Raw genomic sequence first — 23,433 nt, 5'->3', positions numbered from 1 at the left:
CAAATACGCCCATTCGATTCACCAAGTGTGGCATCTGCTTTTTGGCCCTGTTGTGTACACAAGCTCTACATATAAAAAAAATGCACACACACACTCTTTACGCACATACAAACATATGTGCGATATTTTATGGAGGCACAGAGTAATTTAGGTTGAAAGGGACCTCTGGAGGTTGTCTGTTCCAGTCTCTCCCTCTGAGAATTTGGAAGTTATATTGTGCTGCTCGCAGCCTTATCTCACAAGGTGTTGAATTCCTGCAAGGATGGAGACAGGCCTTACTCATCCCAGTGCAACTTTTCCTGTGAGTATTTGGATCATTTTACAGATAGCAGTTTTGCTTGGGCAAATTACAGCTACAACCCAAATGGATATAGCCATTTTATTAATGAGCTTTAGCAATCTTAAGAGAAATTAAATTTCTAGCTTGAGTTGGGAAACACGAGAATTTGAATGAAGCTTTGCAAAAGCTCCTGAGTGTTGGGAAGTTATTACTCAGACTTTGGGGGAGTCCTCCTTCAACAACAAGTGAGACCCTCCCACCACCATACACCACAGAAACAGCTATTTTCGGTCATGGATGGTGAGATGTATCAAACTGACTGTCAGTTCTAACAAGATAATTAGACACGTGTAATCAATTTGCTCTGGAATCCAAATCAGATACAATTCATAGATAAATGGCTTCATTAAAAGAGAATAATAGCCATAGGTTAAGAAGTCCCAGCTTGCCCAAGATGATTGACTGCCGTTCTGGGAATTAGAAGACACAAGTTTAATTCCTGGCTTTGCTGTTGCTTTTCTCTGGGACCTTGAGCAAAGTCACTTCACCTCCCTTGTGCTTCAGTTTCCCATCTGGAAAAAGGACTTTGTAGAGGATGTAGAGATCTACAGGCAAAAGGCTATATAACTGCGAAACACCAAGGTTATTTTGATGCAAGAATTTATTATTAATAAAAAATTACAGAACCATATTGAATGACAGAAAAGGCTTTCTTTTTCTTTGTGGAATGATTATGGGGACAGGGAGGGGGAATAGAAAGCTTTCAACACAAACTGCAGCCTGGTTTCCAAACTCAGAGCGGCGGTAGACTCTCCCCGGTTGGTAGATCAGGCACAAGGGAGAGGCTCAGTTCTGAGGAGCATGAAGGGCTGAATTTCATTTCCCAGCCAAAGGGAAAAAACTGAAGAAACAGTTTGGTGGTCCCTTTTTTATGGAGCCAGTAAATATCATTAGGGGAAAAGATACGCCTCCAGGAACCAGGCTTCATGAGGCAGTGGAGAATTCAGTGAGACAGAGCAGCAAGGTTCAGTGGTGGGGAGCTCCAACAGACACGGTAATTAGGTTATGAGACACAATGAAACAAAACCCAGCAGTGTGAGAAGGGAGCCACGTACAGGCATGGACAGGAGTTCTGCGCATTGGAGATGTACGGCTTGTGGCAATGACAAGGCAGCCCTGTCACTCACAGTTTAAAACAAAAGGAAAAAGGATGTTACCTAACCACAATAAAAGAAAAAGAAGAAAGGGGAAGGTGAAGAAGAGATAGTCTCATTACCTTTCCCTCATGTCTCATTACCTTTCCCTCATGTCTCATCTTTCTAGTCTGCTCGCTCTCTTTTTATCACCAAACTGCATGAAAGCAGTCATCAGGTCTGTCAGCTGGTTGGGAGACACGCTGACAGCACTGTGCACTCATCAGATTTCACTTTGTAGAATTTAGACAGCACACTGGCGGAGAAAGATGGGATCTGCACTTAACTGTGGCAGTCTGGAGTCACAGTCTGAGGTCATTTCCTAATAGGGCACTTCCAGCACAGCTTAAATATCATCATACGAGGTTATGCTAAATAATAAAAAGATATGAATAAAGTTAACATATTAGAAATGCCAGACAAAATGGAACTTTAAAAACAGTGAAACATATTGTTTCCTTTGGCAGTGAAACTAAGTGTAATACTGTACTTCTGAGTGAAAATAGGGAGAGAAACCGGCTAAAACCCAGCCTCAAAACTGGCCTTTCCTGGTGGACACCCTAGTCTTCAAGAGTAGCAAATTCACAAGCAGAAATACGATCAAAACACGCTATTATAGTTTAAATAATCTGTATTATATCTGAGGCTGTAAATCAGTCCTGAGATCTGAAGAAGAGTTTCTCATGTGATGTCATCCTCTGTGATTTTTTTAAACTATTTTTCTCACCACAGAAGTGGGAAGACCTTGCAGAGAAATGACTGAAGGGAACATATTCCTTCCCTCTGGTCTGTTTGCCTTCTCCAGCTGGCACTGCAAAACTGTCCATGTGTTCTTTAGGTACCCAAACCGAGCTGACGTTTCAGCCGCGTCTTGACACATAGTTTGGGATTTCCTGAGCTGAAGGCCTCAGCCAGCCTCATGCCATACACGATCTGACAAATCGCTGAATAATAGATCCTGTCAGTCCACAGCAGATGACGGACTATTTCCACATCTCCCCCTCTCTGTTTCCCGCTTGCAGAGTACACAGTGATCAATGAAAACTGCCCAGGCGCCGAGTGGAATATCATGTGCCGGGAGTGCTGTGAATACGACCAAATCGAGTGCATCTGCCCAGGACAGAAAGAAAGAGTGGGCTACACCATTCCCTGCTGCAGGAACGAGGAGAACGAGTGCGACTCCTGCTTAATCCACCCAGGTATGTTTAGGGCTGCACTGCGTTCACACCAGACCTTTGGCCGAGTCATCAGCACGTAATGGTAGCCGCTGGGCAGGGGAGCGGCGAGGGCAGGCACATCTCACTGGGGCACGGGATTGCTCTGCATCTCCTCAGGAACTCCCTCTGCCGCTCTGCTGACAGCAGCAAGACACTTGGCAAGGTGCCCCTGCAGCAAGGGAGCACCACTGCCAGAAAAAAAAACCAAACACTTTCTACTAGCAATGTTGTCCTCAGGGCATCTTGGGCAGGCTTGGGAGCTGCCAAAAGGTGATGCTGCAGCTGGCTTCACACCAGGAGCGTTTTGTAGGTGCTCTGGGATAATTTGCATCTCCAAAGCAAGAAGGGAGAGACGACTTGGAATTCCAGGTCCGGCTGGCAAGGAGGAAAGGGCAAAGTGAAAGGTGAGAGCAGGAGGAAACAGTACCCGGTTGGAAGACTTCAGAATCACTTGGGCTGGGCCTGAGTGGCACCAGCATCCACATTCAGACTCCTGACAGAGGCACTTAGAGTCGGAACAATGAGATTTAGAGGTTTGGGCAAGTCAGACTGTGAATTTGGCTCCAAATCTCCGAGTCTGAGCTGGCTAGGGTTTGGGGGTGGAGGGTATGGTTCACAGTGGGGAAGCTGTCAGCACCACAGCAGTCACTGATGTCATTGGCATTTTTTGTGGAAAAGAGAGAGAGGTTGCTCCTCTCCTCACAGGACAATCTGCCTTGACTTTCCGCTAATGCAGTGGCTCTCCTTTTAGGCTGCACCATTTTTGAGAACTGCAAGTTCTGCCGCAACGGCTCCTGGGGAGGGACGCTTGACGACTTCTACATCAAGGGGATCTACTGTGCGGAGTGCAGAGCTGGCTGGTACGGAGGAGACTGCATGAGTAAGTGTCCTACACGGGCAGGGAGGCATGTCAGGGACGGGGAATGGTGGGACAGAGCCAGAACCATGCTGTGCCTTTCCAGCTGTTCCTCTACGGTGACTCTTGCGAAGGGCACAGGCAGGAAAGGGCAAACACAAACCGGGCCCTAAGCAGATCTACAGTGCGGAAAACTTCTCTCCCAGAGCTCATCTGCTAGGGGTTGGCCCCGGCCCCGAGTCATGGGAGGTTACAACCTGACTAAACTTCTGTTTTGTTTTGGTTTATTTTAAAACTTTTAACTACTGTGACTCTGGAAATCTTCTGTTGTCTGCATTTCTCAGACATATTTCAGCATAACTGATTCACCAGAGGCCTCCAGCAAAGCATAAACATTTACAAGGGTGACAGCTGTGTCAAAGAGTGTCTCCTCTGTCCTCCTTCAACCCCTGGGCCGCAGTACCAGCCCCAAGGAAGTCCCAGCACTCCCTCTCTCCTTCACACAGCTCCAAGGCAGCTCTGGAAAAGTGTCTTGTCATTGCAAACAGCGCCGTGATGCACCAGGAGTGTTCAGGCTCTGGTAGCCATATCTGCAGGTTCTGTTCCCAGCAGCGTACAAAAGCTCCTGCTTCTTGGATTTTGCTGAGCTGTTGGTCCCAATGCTATCCTTCAATAACGAGTTCCATAAGCTAATTGGATACAGTTCAAGACTAGTATTTCCTTTACCAGTCTCCCACGGGTGAAGGTATAGCCTTTCACCAATCCTCTTTCAATTTTTATTGACTCTCTTTGTTCACACTTCACTGAAAGAGAAAACAGAGTCTGCTTTTCCTACTTTGTTCTGTCCATTATTCTACACACCTTAGTCTTGTTTCCTCTTAGTCATTTATTTTAAAGCAACAATTGAACCTGATTTCCCAACACAGCCCACAACCATTCAGGAGGCGAAAGGAAACCAAATCACTGCTGCAAACAGCAGAACGTAGGGAATCGGCATGTTTCAGCAGCAGGGCTAACTCCGCCTTGGTGCTTTGGAAGTTGATAAACTGAGTCCCTTGCAGTTCGTGGTGTGATTTCTGACAGCATTTCAGTCGCATCTGCTCCGAGTTGATGCTAGAGCTCCCCTGGCACCTTCTGTAAGAGCAGAGCCGAGTAAGAATCATTAGCTCGGCTAATCCTTCCTCCCTCTGCCCGAGCAGATGGGTTGCCTACGGTATAATGCAGCATGCTTGTGTTTTAAAGCAAATACACCCTCACACTGCAGTCTGTTTGGACATTATTGCAACACTGCAATTTTGCAAAGCCTTGCCTCACCGTGTTTTTCCTCCTACTTGCTCTTTCGAGGCAAGCAGCGTGGTGCTGAGGCCGCAGTTTCTTTTGCGCGGTTCTGCAGCGTTTCGGCGGCAGGGCAGGGTGGGCAGACAGCGCAGTCGCCTCTCCCGCTCTCCGAGGAGCCCCGGGGACAGCCGCGGTGCCCGCGCTCCCCAGCGCTGCCTCTCACGGCTGACTCACAGGCTCACAGAATGGTCGGGGCTGGAAGGGACCGCTGTGGGTCACCTAGTCCAAGCCCCCTGCCGAAGCAGGGTCACCTACAGCAGGCTGCACAGGACCTTGTCCAGGCGGGTCTTGAATATCTCCAGAGAAGGAGACTCCACAACCTCCCTGGGCAGCCTGTGCCAGGGCTCGCTTTCGGCCTCGACGGCAGGCTTGGGGACACGGGGCCCACCCGTCCGGAGGGCAGCCTGCGGCCTTGGGTCGGGAGGCCGGCCAGCCCGCAGCCGACCCCAGCCGCATGCTGCGCGGGGCCGGGCAGGAGGCACCCGCATGCAGGCCCGCGCCCGGAACTCGGCAGCCTGGCCCCGGGGCCCCCCACCGGCGGGCACACGGAGGGCCCGGGGGAGCCCGGGCCGGGCCGGCCGCGTCCGCCAGCCGCGCACGAAGCGACGGCTGCGGGGAGCGCCGGGCTTTGTCTCCCTCTCGCGGGGCTGCGGACGGGCTGCCGCGGAGCACCGGCCGCCCGCTCCCGCTCCCCAGGGCGGCGAGCTCCGCCGCAACCGGGCGGGCGTCCCGCCCCCGGCTCCATCCCCTCACTACCGCACCGCCCTCAGACACCGCCTCGGGCCCGGCGCGGCGAGGCCCCCCCCGCCCGTCCCACAGCCCGGGCTGCGCCCCCCCCGGGCTCCGCTCCGCCGCTCGGTGGCGCCGCGGGCCCCGACCGCCGCCAGCCCGGCGGGAGAATGGCCGCCGTGCGGGCGGGTGTGCGGCGCAGGGCGGCCGCAGCCTGGGCTCGGTGACACCGCCCCGGTGTGCGGGGGCAGCTGCAGGTTGGGCTCTGGTTCCCCAGCCCGGCATCCCGGGGTACCCCGTCGGGCTCCCGGGGCTGGTGCCAGCCCATGGGGCCGGCCGGTTCGCACTGGCTGCTGGCGTGGCTGGACGCGTGGACATGGCCGGAAAACAGCCACAGGACACCAGATCGTTTGGTGAAAAGAGAATTGGTGTAGGGTGGTCCAAAGGAATGTTTCTAGGGAAAAAAACCCACACTGAATAGAATTAACTGGGTGCTGGGACGTTTCGCCGTGGGACTGTTTATTGGATTGGACCATCATGCCCTAAAAGGCACATCAGAATCTAAAACCAGAAGAACGACCCTTCAGGACCTTTCCCTCTGTACCCTGCACTCCAACAGCCATCGTCAGCCTCCGATCATCACGTCGCTGGAGAACACGGACTCCCATCAAAGCAGGGGAGGCAGTGGCATTTTCTGTCAGCTGTCTTCAACCTTGTGGTCCCCGTGACGAGCAACAGTACTTGTAGTTTTAGAGACTTTGCGAACATTAGTTTTTCACATAATACTGGTGACCAACAAGGCGTGACGAGTGACAGCTGCCTTCCGTATCAGCCTGTTTCTGAATACCGGTAACACTTCTACTCTCTTTCTCCTCTGTTCAGTCCTCCTGACCTTTGAAGGAGCCCCACATCGATGCTGTAGCACTCAAACAACAGATGATGAGTTCTTACCAGAGGCCTCCTCAGGACCTCTGCTTTCATCAACCCACGTGTCTCTGTGGGCTACAACTTGGAGGTCTCCTGAGTTGTTTTCTTTTCTGTTTGTAACAAGCCTTAGAGGAAATGTTACTGTGGCCCTGAAAGCTGCCTTTTTTTCAGTAACAGGAACGGAACAAGGATGTTGACACTCCGCCAAAGTGGATTATTTTTTTCTAAATGAGGCGGAATTTGCCAGCATTTGTGTTTAGGATGTAAATTATTTTTGAGAGCTTTCCAGGTCTCCTGTGGATTCAGAATGGGAAGAGAAGAGACTCCTTTTGATCAACAGATCATTGCACTGATGGTCTGGGGAGTTGGCCTAACTTCTGCTGGAAGGGCTGAAGATACAAGAGCACAGATCTGATGTGATCGCAAAGCTGCTTCATGCGGAGAGGGGCGGTGGCAAATATGAGAACGTTCTTTTGGAGGCGGTCATTGAATGGCTCCTTTTTAGCCTCTGGACCACCTGCTTTGCTGGCCAAACCTACTTCCTTGGCACCAGTCTTCAGAGAATTCAGGCTGTACCACTGCAAACAGAAAAGTGCGTTTAGTATGCCACGCACACAAGTATCTCTCTGCACCAGTTCTTTGGCTTTCCTTTGTTAAAGGCATCGGAAACTCAAAAGCCCTTCGGGACAAAAGGGAAACTCTCTTTGAGGTGGTCCAAGCCCCCTGTGAAGCCATCTGAAGATTTCTAGCAGCTTTGTCTCAGGTTGTTTTTGAGGCAGGAGCCAGCGGCAACACAAGGTCCTGTTTCTTGCTGTGGGAAGGAGCATTATCATGTGCACCACAGCAGATCCTGCTGTACTCGCTGAATCCTAATGTGGTTGCTGGGCACACTCATTAGTCCTTGCCTTTTACAGAGGGAACTAAGCGAGCCACAGAGAAGGATGAAACACTTTTGAGGAACTCTTCTGAGCAGGATTTCTGTTTCCTTGGGTCCTGCTTAATTAAGGGTAACCGAGGGTAAATGAACAAAGAGTATTTCATTTGAGCAATACTTTCTTAAGAAGAAAGAGGAGTAATTGACCTGTAGTTTTCGCGTTTCCCCATAGACCAGATGCAGCAGGACGGATTTCCAGACACTAAGATCAATGGGAACCGCAGATGGCTGGTACTTCACCAAATCAGGCCACCGTCACCCTCTCTTCCCAAAGGAAGGAAGGGCCCTGAGGCGAGTGTGAAAACCCGCCATTTCAGTAGGAAACATTCATCCTGTGTCACTGGCTAAAAGTTTAGGGTACCTCTTTAGAAGCAGATGGAAGGAGCAGGGCTTTCTGTTGGACCAAATAGGTAAAAAGAAGCGAGGGAGTTGCTGTGGAGGTCTTTTGGGTCATTTCTCTTTTTACTTATAATCTGTGGTGTGCAGCCTGTTAGTGCCCTGGTTCAATGATGCTGTTAGGCTCAATTGCAATTTCTGGCTTATGGATACAGCCTCATCCCCCAGCAGAGCAGCAGAAGGCTTCCCAGGGAAAGTAGCCCTGTGCAAGACTCCATTTGGAAAGATGTAGTCAGGAAAGTAGAAAGGGAGAAATTAGCTCTGGTTGGTGTGTAATGGTTTAACTGTGCATTTTGCTAGCACTTGCATTTACAGAGCACAGAAGGCTCTACAAAAGTCGCTAAGCAACTTACTTTCCTCCACAGAGAAGTGGAAGAAAGTGGAAGACTAATCTACCATTAGTCAGATTTTATACCTGGGGGAAAGGAAGAGGTTACTGAAGGTGAGAGAACTCTGGGCTAAAAATGTTCAGTGTCCGAGATGAGGAATTAGGACAACTATCCCTGGACAGCTGCCTAAGGACAGCTGCAGGATAGCCATGAAAAGTTATTGCTTCCTCGGTGTGTGTCCTTGTCTGCTGTTTGTTCAGGTCGTTGTCCTCCCATGGTTTTCTCAGGCTGGGCATGAGTGACAGGAGTACTTCATCTTACTCTGTGGATGCTGGGCACTGAAGTACGTTTCATAGTATGGTGAAAAGCTGAGTGACACAGGCAGAGTGGGACAGGAGGAGAGGAAGGATAGGAATGAACCTGAGAGAAGGCATGAGAGCTGTATATTATGTGTTACATGGAGCCATTGGTGGAGGAGCTGTGATGGTTATATGTCTCCACTGGCATGGTGGCGTTAACATGTAAAGGTGATGTGGTGAATCCTGAGGACAAACGTATGTCTCCTTTAGGAATACATCAGCTGTTTTTCCTCCAAAAGTCTCCTTGTGAAGGACTTGAAACTATGACGTTGGGTGCAACAGCTCCTCCTCTCATTGTTTCGCTTACTTGAGCTAATTCAAATGTTCATCGGACCTTTGGCACTTTCCCACCAGCTTCCTCAGATTCAGTGATTACGCAGGTCAACATGAGATCCATCAAAGCTGTTCTGAGCTGGAGTGTCAGCCAGGTGGGTGGGTGGGCTAATCAAAAGTGGGGTAAAAGCTGTAAGAAATGATTTTATGGGGCTGCATTGCAAACCAGGGAGAAGCAATCAGCTAAAACTTTTCTAAGGGTGCTCTTAGCCTAGACAATACTCTAACAGAGTCATAACTCTTTATAGCCATTGTGTGGCTGTCCCATTATTTTATATACTGCCTTGTAAGAAAGTGTGTATCTTCCTAAGACACCTTGTCTTCTTATTCTGGTGTTGTTTCCACATGTATTTTCTTCAAATGCCTCTTGAAGGTCTCTCACACAGATTTTTTTTTCTTCTTTCGCTCCCTAGGGTGCGGGCAGGTTCTTCAGGCTTCTAGAGGTCAGATTTTGCTGGAGGGTTACCCACTGAACGCACGATGTGAATGGACTATTCGTGTTCAAGCTGGATTTAACATTGAATTAAGGTAGGTCCTAGTGAATTTTAGCCAGTACTGGTTTCAGGTGGACATTGGGGCATGTGGATAATGAAGAGTCAATGGGGGTCAACAGCTGGGAGCCCTGGAGCAGTGAAGGTACTGCCACTACTTTGCATTTGGTACCTCAGCTCTTTCCCGTGGTCTGGCTTGTGATGGGCAGTCACTGCACAAATCATCGATGCTGTGCCTGCAACTCCCGTTTAGGACAGCCGGATGCTAAGGAGGGTTTCTCAGATATTGGGCACAGTGTATCTCGCTAGAGTCTCTTCAAGAACTTGACATCAAAGCACCCAATATTTTCTGAAGAGTGTATCAGGCTGAACTAAGATGTTCTTTGAAGAAAAGCTGTAGGAACATTTTGATATGATGTCTCATGCCAGGAGAAAGTTGCCCATGGGACCTGCCATGGGCCTGCATTTTCTCTCTCTTATTTTTCTTGCACTCATTTTTACCAGCTCTTTTACCAGTCCTTTACTAGCCTCAGTTATTCCTCTTAACATTCCTATGTCTGCAGGATGTGATTGGTTCTACTGCAAGTCATTGCTCCTCTGACCTGTGTATGCTTAGACCTGTTAACCCACCCCTGCTGACTCAAGCTCAAAGTTCTTGACTGAGCCCCTAGTTGGGGTAATTAATACTGTTTTCACGTGTGTGTGGCAGGGACCTCACACATGCAGCAGGAAGCTTGGCAGGGGATTGTATTCAAAACCCACTAGCTGATGTAATAAAAACAGTAGCTAAAGCCTTCACATCAATATTTCACCAGCTTTGGAGCCCAGGCAGAAGAACTATCCTAGATACACAAACAGATTTTTTTTCCTATATGTTTAAAAAGGGACTTAATATTTAATAAAAGGTAGAGACATCAATGGAACAGAAAAGAAGATCTTGTGGCATTCCCACACTAATGCCCTTTTTCCAGACTAGCAAATGCAAGCCTATTGTGTAGTTACTAGCAGCTGCAATTATTGCCTGGATAGCGTTGGAACCTCTTGACTCTGGAGAAATGTGTAGGAGACACAGGGGAGCAATGCTGTGAGGAGGAGTTTTGTGTTCTCGTGACACAACTTTGCATCAGTATCGGCAGCTATGAGCTGTACCTACCTTGTTTTTAAAAGATGTTGTTGGCTAGGTGTATGATTTGCACAACACAAGCTCAGGGAGGTGGTAACCTGGTATTCTTTACATTTCTGAACAAGACTTTGTCAGTTGTAAGGTTTAAAAAGTGCTTCAGGAGCTACAGATGTTACCCTGTCTTCGATTTTATGGGAGCGGGTGCGAGAGTGGAAATGGATCCTGTGCATGAACATCACTAGTGACTGCACCCATCTGGGTAAAGAGTTGACAGCCAAGTGGCACCAGGCACAAGGTACAAGAAAGGGAGGAAAGGCTATTTTAGCAAAGGACACTAGGTCGAACAGCAGTACTTGCTGTGGCTGTGCTAAGGAGACGCTCATCCGTTTTCAAGGTAGAGGAATGGGGAGTGCTGTAAACTAAGCTAACAGATGTACTAGCTCTTTGGAGAAATCAGACCTCCGTTCTAGACCCTGAGAGCCACCCACATGCGTTCTAGGAAAATATTAGTGTCACATAAGATCTGTACAGTTCACTCAGTTTACCTTTGCTGTTACCAGAAGATGCAAAACTTTAACATGAGGGGCATCCTGCGGAGGGTGACTTCTATTTTTCCACATGTCCATCCTTCCTACAGTCAAACAAACACAAGACTAGGCATCTCTTTGTTGTGACATAACACTACATTCCAGCTGTGAAAGTTTCCGAGAGGGAAGCCTGAGCTACCAACCTTCTGTTGCCAGCAGCTACATTTATCTGAGCTGGGTAGTGTCGGAGAAGCCTAAAGCCCTATGCCCAGCCTGAGCTGAACTTGATGTCTGGACACCGAAAGATCCCAGCAGATGACACGGCACTTCTAGGTAAAGATCAGGACCTGTGCTGGATGTGCGCACTTAATCCTGCCACCCTGCAAGTCAGGAGACATAGGAGGAAGCCTCCAGGGCAAACACAGAACATGAGGACGTATATCTACCTCACATAAGGTGAACCTGGAGTGTGTTCTGAATCAGCTGAGGTTTTCAAGGTAGACCACCTCAAAGCTGGCCATTGAGGTACTTCAGCAGTTAGATACTGTGGAAAACTGATACATTTAGCCTAAAACTTCTCCTTTAGGCCATTCCTATACAGAATCACAGAACCACAGAATGGTCAGGGTTGGAAGGGACCTCTGTGGGTCATCTCGTCCAACCCCCCTGCCGAAGCAGGGTCACCTACAGCAGGCTGCACGGGACCTTGTCCAGGCGGGTCTTGAATGTCTCCAGAGAAGAAGAATCCACAACCTCCCTGGGCAGCCTGTTCCAGTGCTACGTCACCCTCAGGGGGAAGAAGTTCTTCCTCATGTTCAGGGGGAACTTCTTATGATTCAGTTTGTGCCCGTTGCCCCTTGTCCTGTTGCTGGGCACCACTGAAAAGAGTCTGGCCCCATCCTCCTGACACCCACCCTTAGGATACTTATAAGCATTTATAAGGTCCCCTCTCAGCCTTCTCTTCTTCAGGCTAAACAAGCCCAGCTCCCTCAGCCTTTCCTCATAGGACAGATGCTCCAGTCCCCTCACCATCCTCGTAGCCCTCCGCTGGACTCTTTCCAGTAGCTCCTCATCTTTCTTGAAGTGGGGAGCCCAGAACTGGACACAGTACTCCAGATGGGGCCTCACTAGGGCAGTGTAGAGGGGGAGAAAAACCTCCCTCGACCTGCTGCCCACACTCCTCTTAATGCAGCCCAGGACACCATTGGCCTTCTTGGCAGCCAGGGCACACTGCTGGCTCGTGGTTAACCTGTCGTCCACTAGGACACCCAGGTCCCTCTCTGCAGAGCTGCTCTCCAGCAGGTCCACCCCAAGCCTGTACTGGTGCATGGGGTTGTTCCTCCCCTGGTGCAGGACCCTGCACTTGCCCTTGTTGAACCTCATCAGGTTCCTCTGCGCCCAACTCTCCAGCCTGTCCAGGTCTCGCTGAATGGCAGCACAGCCTTCTGGTGTATTCGGAAGGGCAAGTACAACTAGCAGGCCACCAGAGTCTTCCTCCTGGGTCTGCCATCCATGCTGAATTGTTGCCTTCACTACATTTTCATATAGACATGCTGATCCCCTCTGTGGGTGCTAACTCTGCTTAGAGCTGTAATGCATAGCCATCATTGTGCTGAATCAGCACAATTGCTAACAAAAGAACTGCTTTCTTCATTTTCTCTGTGCACAAATATTGTTTGCTGCTGCTCTGATGGCTTGCAAGGGCAGGGACGGGGACAGTGTGATACAGAAGGGGAACAAAGTGGTTTGTCTCTGCTTACGTAGGGCAGGAAGAGTAAAACTCTCAGGAGAGCAGATAAATCTTCCCTTTTTTCAAGCTGTGTGGTACAGTCCTTTGGGGGCTGGCTAAGCAGAGCTGTTTTGATAAACGGTGCCCAGATTGTGGTGGCAGTTTGGTTTCTCTGCTTGTTTTTCTTGGGTTTTGATAAGTAGGCTCCCTCAGCCTGAGCCATGTCAGGGATGTCATACCACTGTAGAAGTAGCTCATAACTTTCAATCATTTTCTTTAATGCCTCAGCAGAGATGCAGTTTTAAATATTTTCTTATGGTTAGAAGCTTTCCTCAGAGGGGCTGGTGAATGTATTCACACTGCATACACTGATGAAATCAAGACAATACTTTGCATTCCATTTTGCATCTGATGACCTGTAGCACTAAATTAGCGTGCCTTGTTTCATAATATCTAAGGAATCCTGATATAGTTGCAGTTTCACAGGTGAGGGAGCTGAGGTTCATTACATTGCCTGCACCTGTGATTTAAACAGCAATAGACCTCGTGGTCTGTAAAGGGTCCCATCAACTGGGCCATAGCCAGGAGGTTTTGCAAAGCTTTGGCAGGTTTTCTGACCTGCCAGTTCTGAGTCTTAATCACGGGATCGCATGTCATCAGTACAGTGTTTCTGCTTCTGTGCTAAGTTAAACAAAATGCAAATCAGAACCCCGCTATGCCTTTCACATCTTCCACTCTGTTTTCATAATTTTTTAAACCAGAGAAAGCAAACAATTAAAAGCAGTGTTCTGTGTATGGCTCTCTCGTTCTGTGCCTTCAGTCTGTGTGAGCATCTCTTGACATTCTTTGTTCAGAAGCACACTGCTAGACAGAGTTTACATTTACATCCATAAATAATACTGCTCCCATTACATGGTGGCCATCCTAGAAACTTTCCTTCTGTACTTACACACATACTTAATTTTAATCAGAAATGTAACAGTTCAGAGAACTGCTAAATATTTTTAGGATTGAGTCAGGATAAACTGTAGCCTGATAACTGTGACAAGGATGAATGGGTTAATTTTTACTGCTCTGTAACTTCCTTAAGGGTAGATCCCTGGGGTACGATCCGCCAGTGAAAGAATTTTTTTGAAGATGTAGTGTATAACCTGATGCCTGTGAGGATGTCTCTGGCAAACCTGACAGAACTAGACTTCAACTCATGCATTTTATGGAAAGCTAAGTTGAATTAATCTCTCTCTAATGCATATTAAAAGCAGATGTAATTTTTTTCTTATTCTACATTCCACCAGATTATTTGAAAAATGGAGGGGTCTGCTCCATTGGTGTAGCTTCCTACAACTGCTCGTTAATGTCTCTCTATGTAGCGTGCTCCTGATGCCCTAAAACCAACTGTATGACCTGAACAAAGGTGGCTGAGTGAAGAGGCCTCTTAAGTCAGCTCATAAGCCGTCAAAGAAAGGTCATTTCACATAACATGGGGGCCGGAGTCCCAGGAAGAGAAGAGCAGGAAACAGGCTCCAGTAATCTCTTGCCTCTTCAGGCTGTGAGATCCAGCAGGAGATCCAATATTTGTCTCACCTCTTTGGAGTGAAAAGGCAGTCTTTGCAAATTACTAAGCCCACACTGGAATAGGCAATGTGGGAGATTTAGCCTTATCCTAAATAAACATGTCTGTGGTGTTAGGAGTTCTCAGGAAGATTAAGTACACAGCAAGTTTCATTTACAAAATAGGCTGCTGAACAGTTAGTAGCATGGCCTCTCCCAGGCCCAGATCTGCTCATTCTTACCTGCTGTACCAAGGCTGGGTCCAGCACCCCTGGCCATTGCTCATTCTCCAGAGGCACTTGGTGTTTCTCACTCTGTTTCTCATCCACGTTCTGATGGGGTGCTTTGGCTCTGTGCCCCACTGAATTCGAATAGCGGTGTATAACATTGCTATTAACAACCAAGAGCCTCGCGCGGTGGCTGGGCCACAGCTAGGAAAGACAGACATTGTGGAAAAAGGTTTTAACTATTTCCCTGCTGCACTAACTCCTGTCCCTTAATTCTGCCCTAAAAAGAAGGGCAAATGCCAGACATCAGGGATTTACTACCATTTTGCTTGCTAATGCAAAATGTGCTGTAGTGTTTCAGATTCCCTTTCTCTCGCTATTTCTGCTTCTGTTACATCCCCAAGCTTTCCTTGTACCCTTAATTGCTGACTTTAGAACATCACGATGTAAACAGCATTTGAGCCTTGGTCTTTGATACTGTTACTTTCCATACTTAGAACTTTATTTAGGGGAAGTGGAACATTTTTTAGCAAACAGCCGCGATGGAAATATGCCCACTGCAGTGTCTGACCCTAGATGAAAGTTCTAACATTGTAGTGTTGTTAGGGACCTGATGCATCTAAACAGACTGTATGGCTTCAATTTATACTTTACTGTTCTGCCACTTAAATATTCTCATGGAGCAACTGTGTAGAGTTCAGTTGGCTTCATAGAATTACAGAATAGTTTGGGTTGGAAGGGACCTTTAATGGTCATCTAGCCCAACACCCCTGCAGTGAGCAGGGACACCTTCAACTAGATCAGGTTGCTCTGAGCCCCGTTCACCCTGGCCTTGAACATTTCCAGCCACAGGGCATCTACCACCTCTCTGGGCAACCTGTGCCAGTGTTTCACCACCCTCATTGTAAAAGGATTTGCTTTTTTAGGCAAGGCTTTTGTAGAAGGATTTTGCATTGTAAAAGTACATTGCTTCCAAGGATTATGGTGCAAAAATTGAGATGAAGTCAGGAGAACTTCATGTAGTTAGGGACTTGTCGATTCATTGAGGGGAGGAGGCACTAACATAACTAAACATCCAAATAAATCAGAGTCACAGTGCACAGGTGAGAGTATGCAGTCTGACTGTGTGTTCTTGTTCCCCAAGATTTTCCATGCTGAGCCTGGAGTTTGACTACATGTGCCAGTATGACTATGTGGAAGTCCGTGATGGGGACAATTTGGACAGCCAAATAATTAAGAAATTCTGTGGAAATGAGAGGCCACCTCCCATCCGAAGCACTGGGTCTTCACTCCATGTCCTTTTCCAGTCTGATGGATCCAAGAACTTTGATGGATTTCATGCTGTCTTTGAAGAAATTACAGGTAAAACAAACCAAAAGTGGAGCATGCCACTCATTCTCATTAATTCAGTTTCACTAATCTCTCTCTCAGTTTTGCTTCGTTAAAAACTTTCATGCTGTGTTGCCAACAGCAACTTACACAAAGCCAGTGCAGGGAAGATTCAAAAGCCGTCAGATGGCATGTGAATACGAGGCTCTTTTAACAAAGAGTGAATTCCTTCTACCTGTGTGAAGAACAAGCACATCAGCCAGCACAGAAAAGCTGCTGTTTTGTGAGACTTTTCTATCTGAATCTGAGAACTAAGAGCGCAGAAGGAAACAGAGGAAGAGTCATGTGTCTCTGCAATTGCAGAATTGCTCAATGCTGTGTGCAGGAGCAGAGTCGCTGTCTCAATTAGCAAAAACCTGATGCAAACCCGCATAATTAGCTCAGTGAAAATGCCCTGGCATGACTCTTGTGTTGGCTCGTGTATCACAGCGTTAGGGCTTGAAAAGAAATGTGTACAAAGGACAGATTATTTTCTTTAAGAAAAAAAAAAAAAGAGGCATTTCCCATTCTGTGATGAACTCCGTGTTATGAATGACAGAAGCAGGGCTCCAGAATTCCTGTGTTTTTGTTGGTACTCAGTTCTGGAGTCCCCCACACTGCTTTCCATCATTTCTTTCTGTCTGCAAAAAATAACAGTGAAAGTGTAGCTGGCTCCTCATTTTGCCATTGCATTTGAAGCAGCCTGTATGCGCTTCCTGGATCTTCCTTTGGTCAAATCTGTCCACAGTACTCCTGGCACAGAAGGCTAATCAGAGCGTGCTGCTTTGCCATAGAAAAACCCTGCAGGACCTATCACTCACCATAACTTGCCTTCTGCACACCCTGGTGACCCACATTTCATGAGGTCATCCAGGGTATATCTGGCTCAGGAAGTTTAGTTAGTTTATATAATCCTTTTATAAATACAAAAACCTGCAGTGGATCAGTGGTTAGCAATGATCAGGGGTGTAAATGGCAATCTGAAATGCTCATACTGCTGGGTGCAGTGCCTGTGCCATTTCTTAGCCTGCCCTGTTCTTCACCCGTTACCTTTAGTACCTGTTAGTGACATGGCAAGAGCAGTTAGCTATTGCCAGTTCACCTGGGCGTGCAGCAGGAGAGGTGATACAGAACAAATGAATGTGACGTGGGCTGTGTTGCATAAGGGCTGCCTACACTCAGGGATCTAACATTTTCCAAATGATCCAAGCTGAATTGATTCTGTTTTCTCTGCCCTGCAGGCAACACTCGGTATTCGAATACTGTTGAGCACTTTATTTCCGCCCCATTTTTAGGGGTAATTATTCTGAGGCTAGGTGGCTGCAAGTGTGGTAATCATCCACACAGAGCAGGTTGCAAAGGGCTTCTAAGAGTTTGTGAGGAGCTCTTATTGTGCTGTTTATTATGTGGCTGTTCTGGCCTGAAGTGTGGCTGCAGTGAAAGGCTTTTAAAACACTCCCAGTGTCTCCTTATGTGAAGCATTAACCTGCCCAGCAGGACAGTTTAGGGGAAGAATATGGTGCGCATGGGGCAGCATAGGACTGAAAGCGGGAGCAGCGCAGGCTCGAAGCTCTGGCAGCGCCCTGCAAACTGAAGCATTTCTCCTGAGATTTCCCTCTGTGCGCAGCACTGTGGGAAAGCCGAGGTCCCCAGCACAGATGGCACAGGGCTTGCTAGAGCAGTTCCCTGTGCTGCAGGTGAGAGCAGCAGCAGCACTTGCGCTTACAGGATGTGGACCAGGCCACCATGGAGGCGATCTGATGTCCCGAGCACCTCAGTGTGTAGCAGAGAGTCCTGGAGAAGCGTCTGGTGCTGTCAGAACTGAATCCCTTCGCTTTGTGTCTTCCTTTCCTCTGAGCTCTCTGCTGGCTTAGAAGTCCTAGCTTGCTGAAGCAGTGGCACTGACCACACAGAGGTCACTGGTTCAACTGCCAGTAAGGTTTTGATTGACACAAAATAAGCTGCAAAGCCTATATCCCCCTTAGGAAAGGTCGCTCTGTGTGTAGTTATTAAAGGACAAAACCACACAACCTGCTGCGCTGCCTGGTCTGGGAGCAGGTGTTAGGTCCCATGCCATGCCAAGTGTCAGATGGGAACCAGTAATTGTCATGAGTGACTAGAAGTCCCTCAACAGACTTCAGAAGAGAAGGATGGGGGGCCAGATGGAGAGGCATCAGGGTCTCTTAGGGAGCAGACATATGCTGGATCTAGTTAGATGAAAGCCTGTTATTGAATTTCAATAATGCTTTACTTTCTGTATCCCCAAGCTAGTGATCTTTGACACAACATAGGGGCTTTAACCTTTTGTAGTACTGTCCCGTGTTGTTTGACTGAAGCCAGGAAATCAAGACTCCTTTAAAAAAGAAAAATATTTAGTGCTTTTGAGTATCAGGCATTTTCAAGGACAGTATCTGGCACTTACCCTCGCTCACTTGACATACTTTTACAGAGTCATGAGACAAAGCTGGGGCAAGGACAAAGCTGAAAGTTCACTGGCTTCAAACCAGTGACTACAAAATACCAGTCTTGAGAGGCTCTTCTGCTGCTCCTTCCCTTTCTCAGTGATGTTTTACATTAGTTGGATACAGTACAATTGCCACATATATATTCCTTTTAACGAATAATTACTGTCCTTAGTCAGACCTTAGTCTTCAATGAGACCTGGAAGATATTCCTTGCCCAGCCATGTGTGAATTGCTGTTACATCACCACATTAAATCTCCAGAGAAATCCATATGTGGCATCTATATATTTCTTGTCTCTTGCCATCTGGACATAAGTGACTCAAAGATTATGCTTCGAGTGAAGTCTTTGCAAGGAGAACTGCTGATTCTGATATCTGTCCTTCTGGACTGCAGCAGAGAGAATGCTTTAAATGTAACAGTACAGAGCCTCACCATAGGTCCCTTAGGGCTGGTTGCTTGTGGTTGCAACACTCAGCAGCTGGTACAAAGATTCGTATTTCTGTTATAACCAAAGTAATCAGTGTATTTAGTGTGGAAGGACAAAGATGATCTATAAATGAGTTAGAATGCAGACCTTTCTATCAATTATGATTTCAAAGTTTAATCTGTAAGTTATCAAGTATGCTTGGAAAATTCTTTAAGATGGCAAGGAATATATTTTGTAGTCAATGCAAGATGAAACTGAGCTCAACTTCTGGTATGGATCCAGATGTGAACTTTGCTGCAGAGTCTGGTTTTATTAAGGTGGACTTAAAGCAAGGCATCAGATCCCGAATGCCTCAGCTGTTGGAGTTACTTGAATCTTAAACTGGAACTAAATCTTGAGATTTTGGTTCTACTTTCTGTCTGCTGAAACCCACACTCAGTTTGGAAAATAATCTAAGTGGAAATGTGTTATTTGTATTTTTGAGAGTAAATTATGTTTTAGTCACTCATCTCCCCTTAGAGCAGGCACAAAAAAAAGTGTGTGTATTATTGCGCAGTGGAATTTGCTGACGTTAAATGGCACAATTACACATTCTGATATTAATTTATGCTAATATGTACAGTTTGATGTGTGTCACTGCTAGATTTGTGGTGTGCAAGAGCTTCCCCAGCAGACTTAAGGTCATCATGACCATTCAGATCTTCCCGAACCCAGCACCAAAGAAATGCTCCTCATGGGCAAAGCAACTCCCAAAGTCTGGGATGACAAGATACGAGGCCCAAAAAACCTGCCAGAACCACAGATCTCAGAACTTATCCCTAAACTGTGGGATGAATGGTAGTAGAAATGTAGGTTGATATTAAACTTCTTTAATTTAGGCTAAGCTCTAAACACTGTTGGAGCTTGCTGTAAATTATTTTTCTTCCACAAACCTTTCTCACCACTTGACTACAGTTAGAAGGAAATGGTAAGAGTAAGTGATGAATGCTGGGAAAAAACTGCCTGACCCTGTAAGATCCCCTCTCCGGTAAGTAAGAAAGAAGAGCAGAAGGCTTTTTGACGTGCATTAGGCCTTTTGCTGTGTCTTCCTAACTTTTAACCAGAATATGTATATACATATACACTATACAATAACTATACAATATGTATGTACAGAATATTTACCCCAAGACACAGCCATTATGAGGAAAAATAGATAGGACTCCCATCCCAGATCCTGAATGTTCTTGGTTTTCTTTTATAGCTTGTTCTTCATCTCCATGTCTTCATGATGGAACGTGCATTCTAGACAAAAGTGGTACCTACAAATGTGCATGTCTGGCTGGCTATACAGGGAATCGCTGTGAAAACTGTGAGTACAGGCACTGTGTGTATGACCAGCCTCCGGGGTTGTCACTGATGCAGGCAATTAATTGTTAGGAGTGTCATTGATGTGTGGGTTAGGTCAGTCACAGTGCCAGAGAATGCACTGAGCTTCTTGTGGCATTTTTTAGGACATGTTGCTTTGAAGTTTATGAAGATTTCCACTGAATAGATCTGGAGGTTTATGTGTAAAAAGGTAAAACAGAATTGGAGCTGGGAAACAGCACACAAGAAATCTTGTAATGGACTAGCCTTATCAGACAGAGATATACCTGCCTGCTGTTTTCCACTGTGTGGATCAGCTGTTGTCTTCTAAAAGCACATACCCCAGCTGAGCCCTGCACCTGATGCTCTAGCCAGAGTCAGTCTCAGGAAGTTTGTCTTCCCTCACAGCCACTGAAAAGTAGAGTTCTGGCACCATGAATGACAGAGACTTGGGATCAGAACAAATGAAAAAGGATAGATTCTGTCCATATCTGTGTTGGTGGTCCTCACTGTATGTATAGTCAGACACCTGGTTTTGTCCTGCCAAGCAAATTGCAAAATAACTGGGTTCAAATGAGTTCAATTGTCTGTTCTAGTGATTTAATTCTTCATGCCTGAGCAAATGTCTTCCTCTAACAGGGCTTGAAAGAGCAAGAAGGAGTTAACGATTGTCCAATATTTGCTATGATAAAGACTGTATCCTCTCTACCAGCTGAAAGGAGCATTGTGCAATATTTAAAGTCACTGAGCTAAAGCTCCAGCTGACCCTGGAGGATTTCAGTGATACTAGTGAAATCCACTTGAGATCATATTTGGCCCAAGACAGAAAGCATGGCTTACTGTGCCCTGCTGTGACATTACTCCGGCCGTAAGACACACAATGCCTTGCCTGCTTCCAGAGCTTTCAGTTCTGTGTCAGAGCAACCAATACACACCAGACCTCACTACTTCAAAATCTCTTCCCCACACATGCCATTGTCAGGAATGGATTTCTCCTGGAATTGCTTTTACTTCATCAGGGAAGTTAAATCATAGTGACATGGTACCTCCTTGCATGGATCATTTTGAGATAAAAGACCTTTTGATTTCTACAGATCCAGAAGTAGCTCATAATACTTGACTTTTCTCCCAGCAGACCAGAGGAGAGGTAGTTTTACATTTTCTATAAGCCTGAAGAAGTTTCGGTTCTGAACAGCATGCCACATTCTGCCAGATTGCACAGATTCTTGGTATGTTTTCTGTAGCGAGGGGGTTGCTGCAAATTGAGGGTTCCTAAATGGCTGGCTCTTCTGCTAACAGCCTCTTTCTTGTGAGTAGCTGTTTAGCAGGTCATTTAGGGACTGGAATCTCCCAGGCTCTTTGCAATTGCTCGGTGAGATTAGTTTCGTTCCTGTCTTTAGGAGAGAGTTAAAAAAAGGAAAAGATTCCTGTCTGGTTCAGAACCAACCTAAATTTCAAATTAATTGAATTTCCAGCAAACCTCAACCGCAATTTTGTCAGGCTTTACACTACAGTCAAGGCAAGAAATGAAGCTCACAGTCTTTTACTAGTTTTCTTTCGTAATTCCAGTGTAGAAACTTAACCCATGCAACACACAGGGCAAACAACAGAGGAGGTAGTTGAAAAACAATAGGATGAGACTTCTGTCTTATTGTAAACAACGAAAGGTATAGGTATAAATAGTTATTTATTTAACAGTATAAAAGGGAGGAGACACTTAAAAATATATACGGTGAGATTTTAAACTTGACAGGAATCCTGTAGTTTGTTTTGTGAAGGAGCAGTTTAGGTGGAAAAAATACTATTACTTTATGATGTTTGCAGCTGTATGCTTGCCTTTTCCTTGTGCTAGGAAATATTTTTTCCAGCACATATATTGCTGCCTTCCATGGCATAGATAAAGGTTGATTTTCTTTTCTTGTATGTGAATAGCACACCTCACAGTGGGAAAACATCATGACAAATATCTGTTCTCTCTGGCTTCGAAGAACTTTTCACTTAAGATATTTCCTTCAGTTTTGCCAAAATGTATCCTAAGTATTTTCCAGTGTATGGGGGGAAAATGGCAGAAAACTAAAGTTTGGTTTGTTTTTTAATAGCAAAAGGAAGAGAAAAGGAAAAAATATCTGTGGCTGTAATTCTTTAAAAATTAGTCATGTAGTTCTCCGAAAAGTATTGCAGTTTAAATGTTAAAGGGAGATTGTGTCATGCTCAGAATTTTTCTGTCTGTTAGGTCTTGCAGCAACAGTGCTGTGTTGTGAGGTGGAGCCAAGGGAAATAAATTTATTTCTGCAGAAAACAATCATAAAATGGTCACTTTTGGAATACTGAATATGACTTTGGACACTATGAGGCTGATTCTTTCAGTGTGGTTTTCTTGGAGCAAGTCAGGTGCAATCCCGTTAAAGTCAATGGATTTACGTTGGTAAGAAATTGGTAAAGAGAGAAGAAAATTAGAGCCCCATAATGTTAAGTGCCTGTAGAAGATTTGAGGTGGTGCAACAGAAGGTGTCCAGAGAGATATGAAGGTTTTAAAGAAATCCAAGAGACATAATTCAGAGGAAGGGAGACTGTGGGATGATCTCATTGAGGAATAAGTTAAGGCCAAATTAAGCAAATTCAGCAATGGACATTTCATGACAGAATCAGAAACCTTCTAAGTCCCTCACCATTCCAATGCAGCTGTGTCTTTTTGTCTGTTATCAAGCTTAGTTTTAAAGATGTGGGAATCACTGCTGGAATTATGAAAATCACCTTAATGAGATAAACCACAAGGAACCTACTTTTTCCTCTCTTAAACTAAATTCCATCTCTTTAACAAGATGATCAACATTGGTCAAGCTGCTTTCCCAGGGTAATATTCAACCCTAATTGCTCTGTCAGTTACAATTAGCAATATTAATATAATAATTAAAGGCACAGGTTGCTTACAGCTAGCAGTCTCTCTTCTCTTCTACTATGGCAGCAAGGAAATTGTCTTTTTGTTTACCATTTGAGGGGCTAATATAGTGATTTAAAGGCTTCAACAGAATGAAGTGAAATGCGGGTATGTATCTTTCTAACCGCTGTTAATATTTCAATCAGTCCTGTTTCAGGGCAAGAAATAGCTTATGTAAATATGTCTGATTTCACTCCAGAGACTGTTTTAAAAAAAATCTATAAAAAATTGTAAAAGAAATGCTAACCAAGAGTGACATCTTTCCTTCTTTCTTCTGTCCTAAAACACAATAAAGACAAGTCCTAGAGACCAGCAACAAATACCTTCTTACACATAGGCATGCTTTGTT

The 23,433-nt window shown here is 46.1% G+C and overlaps 1 protein-coding gene across 1 annotated transcript in view; it reads left to right on the top strand.

Annotated features, from left to right (window-relative positions):
- PAMR1 (peptidase domain containing associated with muscle regeneration 1) overlaps positions 1 to 23,433 on the top strand; it is a 59,759-nt gene that overhangs the window by 9,751 nt on the left and 26,575 nt on the right. The window contains exons 2-6 of the mRNA XM_009935243.2: positions 2,496 to 2,672; positions 3,442 to 3,570; positions 9,305 to 9,419; positions 15,684 to 15,901; positions 20,043 to 20,150. Of these exons, the coding sequence (XP_009933545.2) occupies positions 2,496 to 2,672; positions 3,442 to 3,570; positions 9,305 to 9,419; positions 15,684 to 15,901; positions 20,043 to 20,150 (747 nt within the window). The remainder of the gene's footprint in view (positions 1 to 2,495; positions 2,673 to 3,441; positions 3,571 to 9,304; positions 9,420 to 15,683; positions 15,902 to 20,042; positions 20,151 to 23,433) is intronic.

This window comes from Opisthocomus hoazin, chromosome 7 (genome assembly GCF_030867145.1).
Source record: "Opisthocomus hoazin isolate bOpiHoa1 chromosome 7, bOpiHoa1.hap1, whole genome shotgun sequence".
In the NCBI taxonomy this organism is placed as follows: Eukaryota; Metazoa; Chordata; class Aves; order Opisthocomiformes; family Opisthocomidae; genus Opisthocomus; species Opisthocomus hoazin.
The sequence above is the reverse complement of the archived record's forward strand: the minus strand, read 5'-3'. Positions and strand labels throughout refer to the sequence as shown.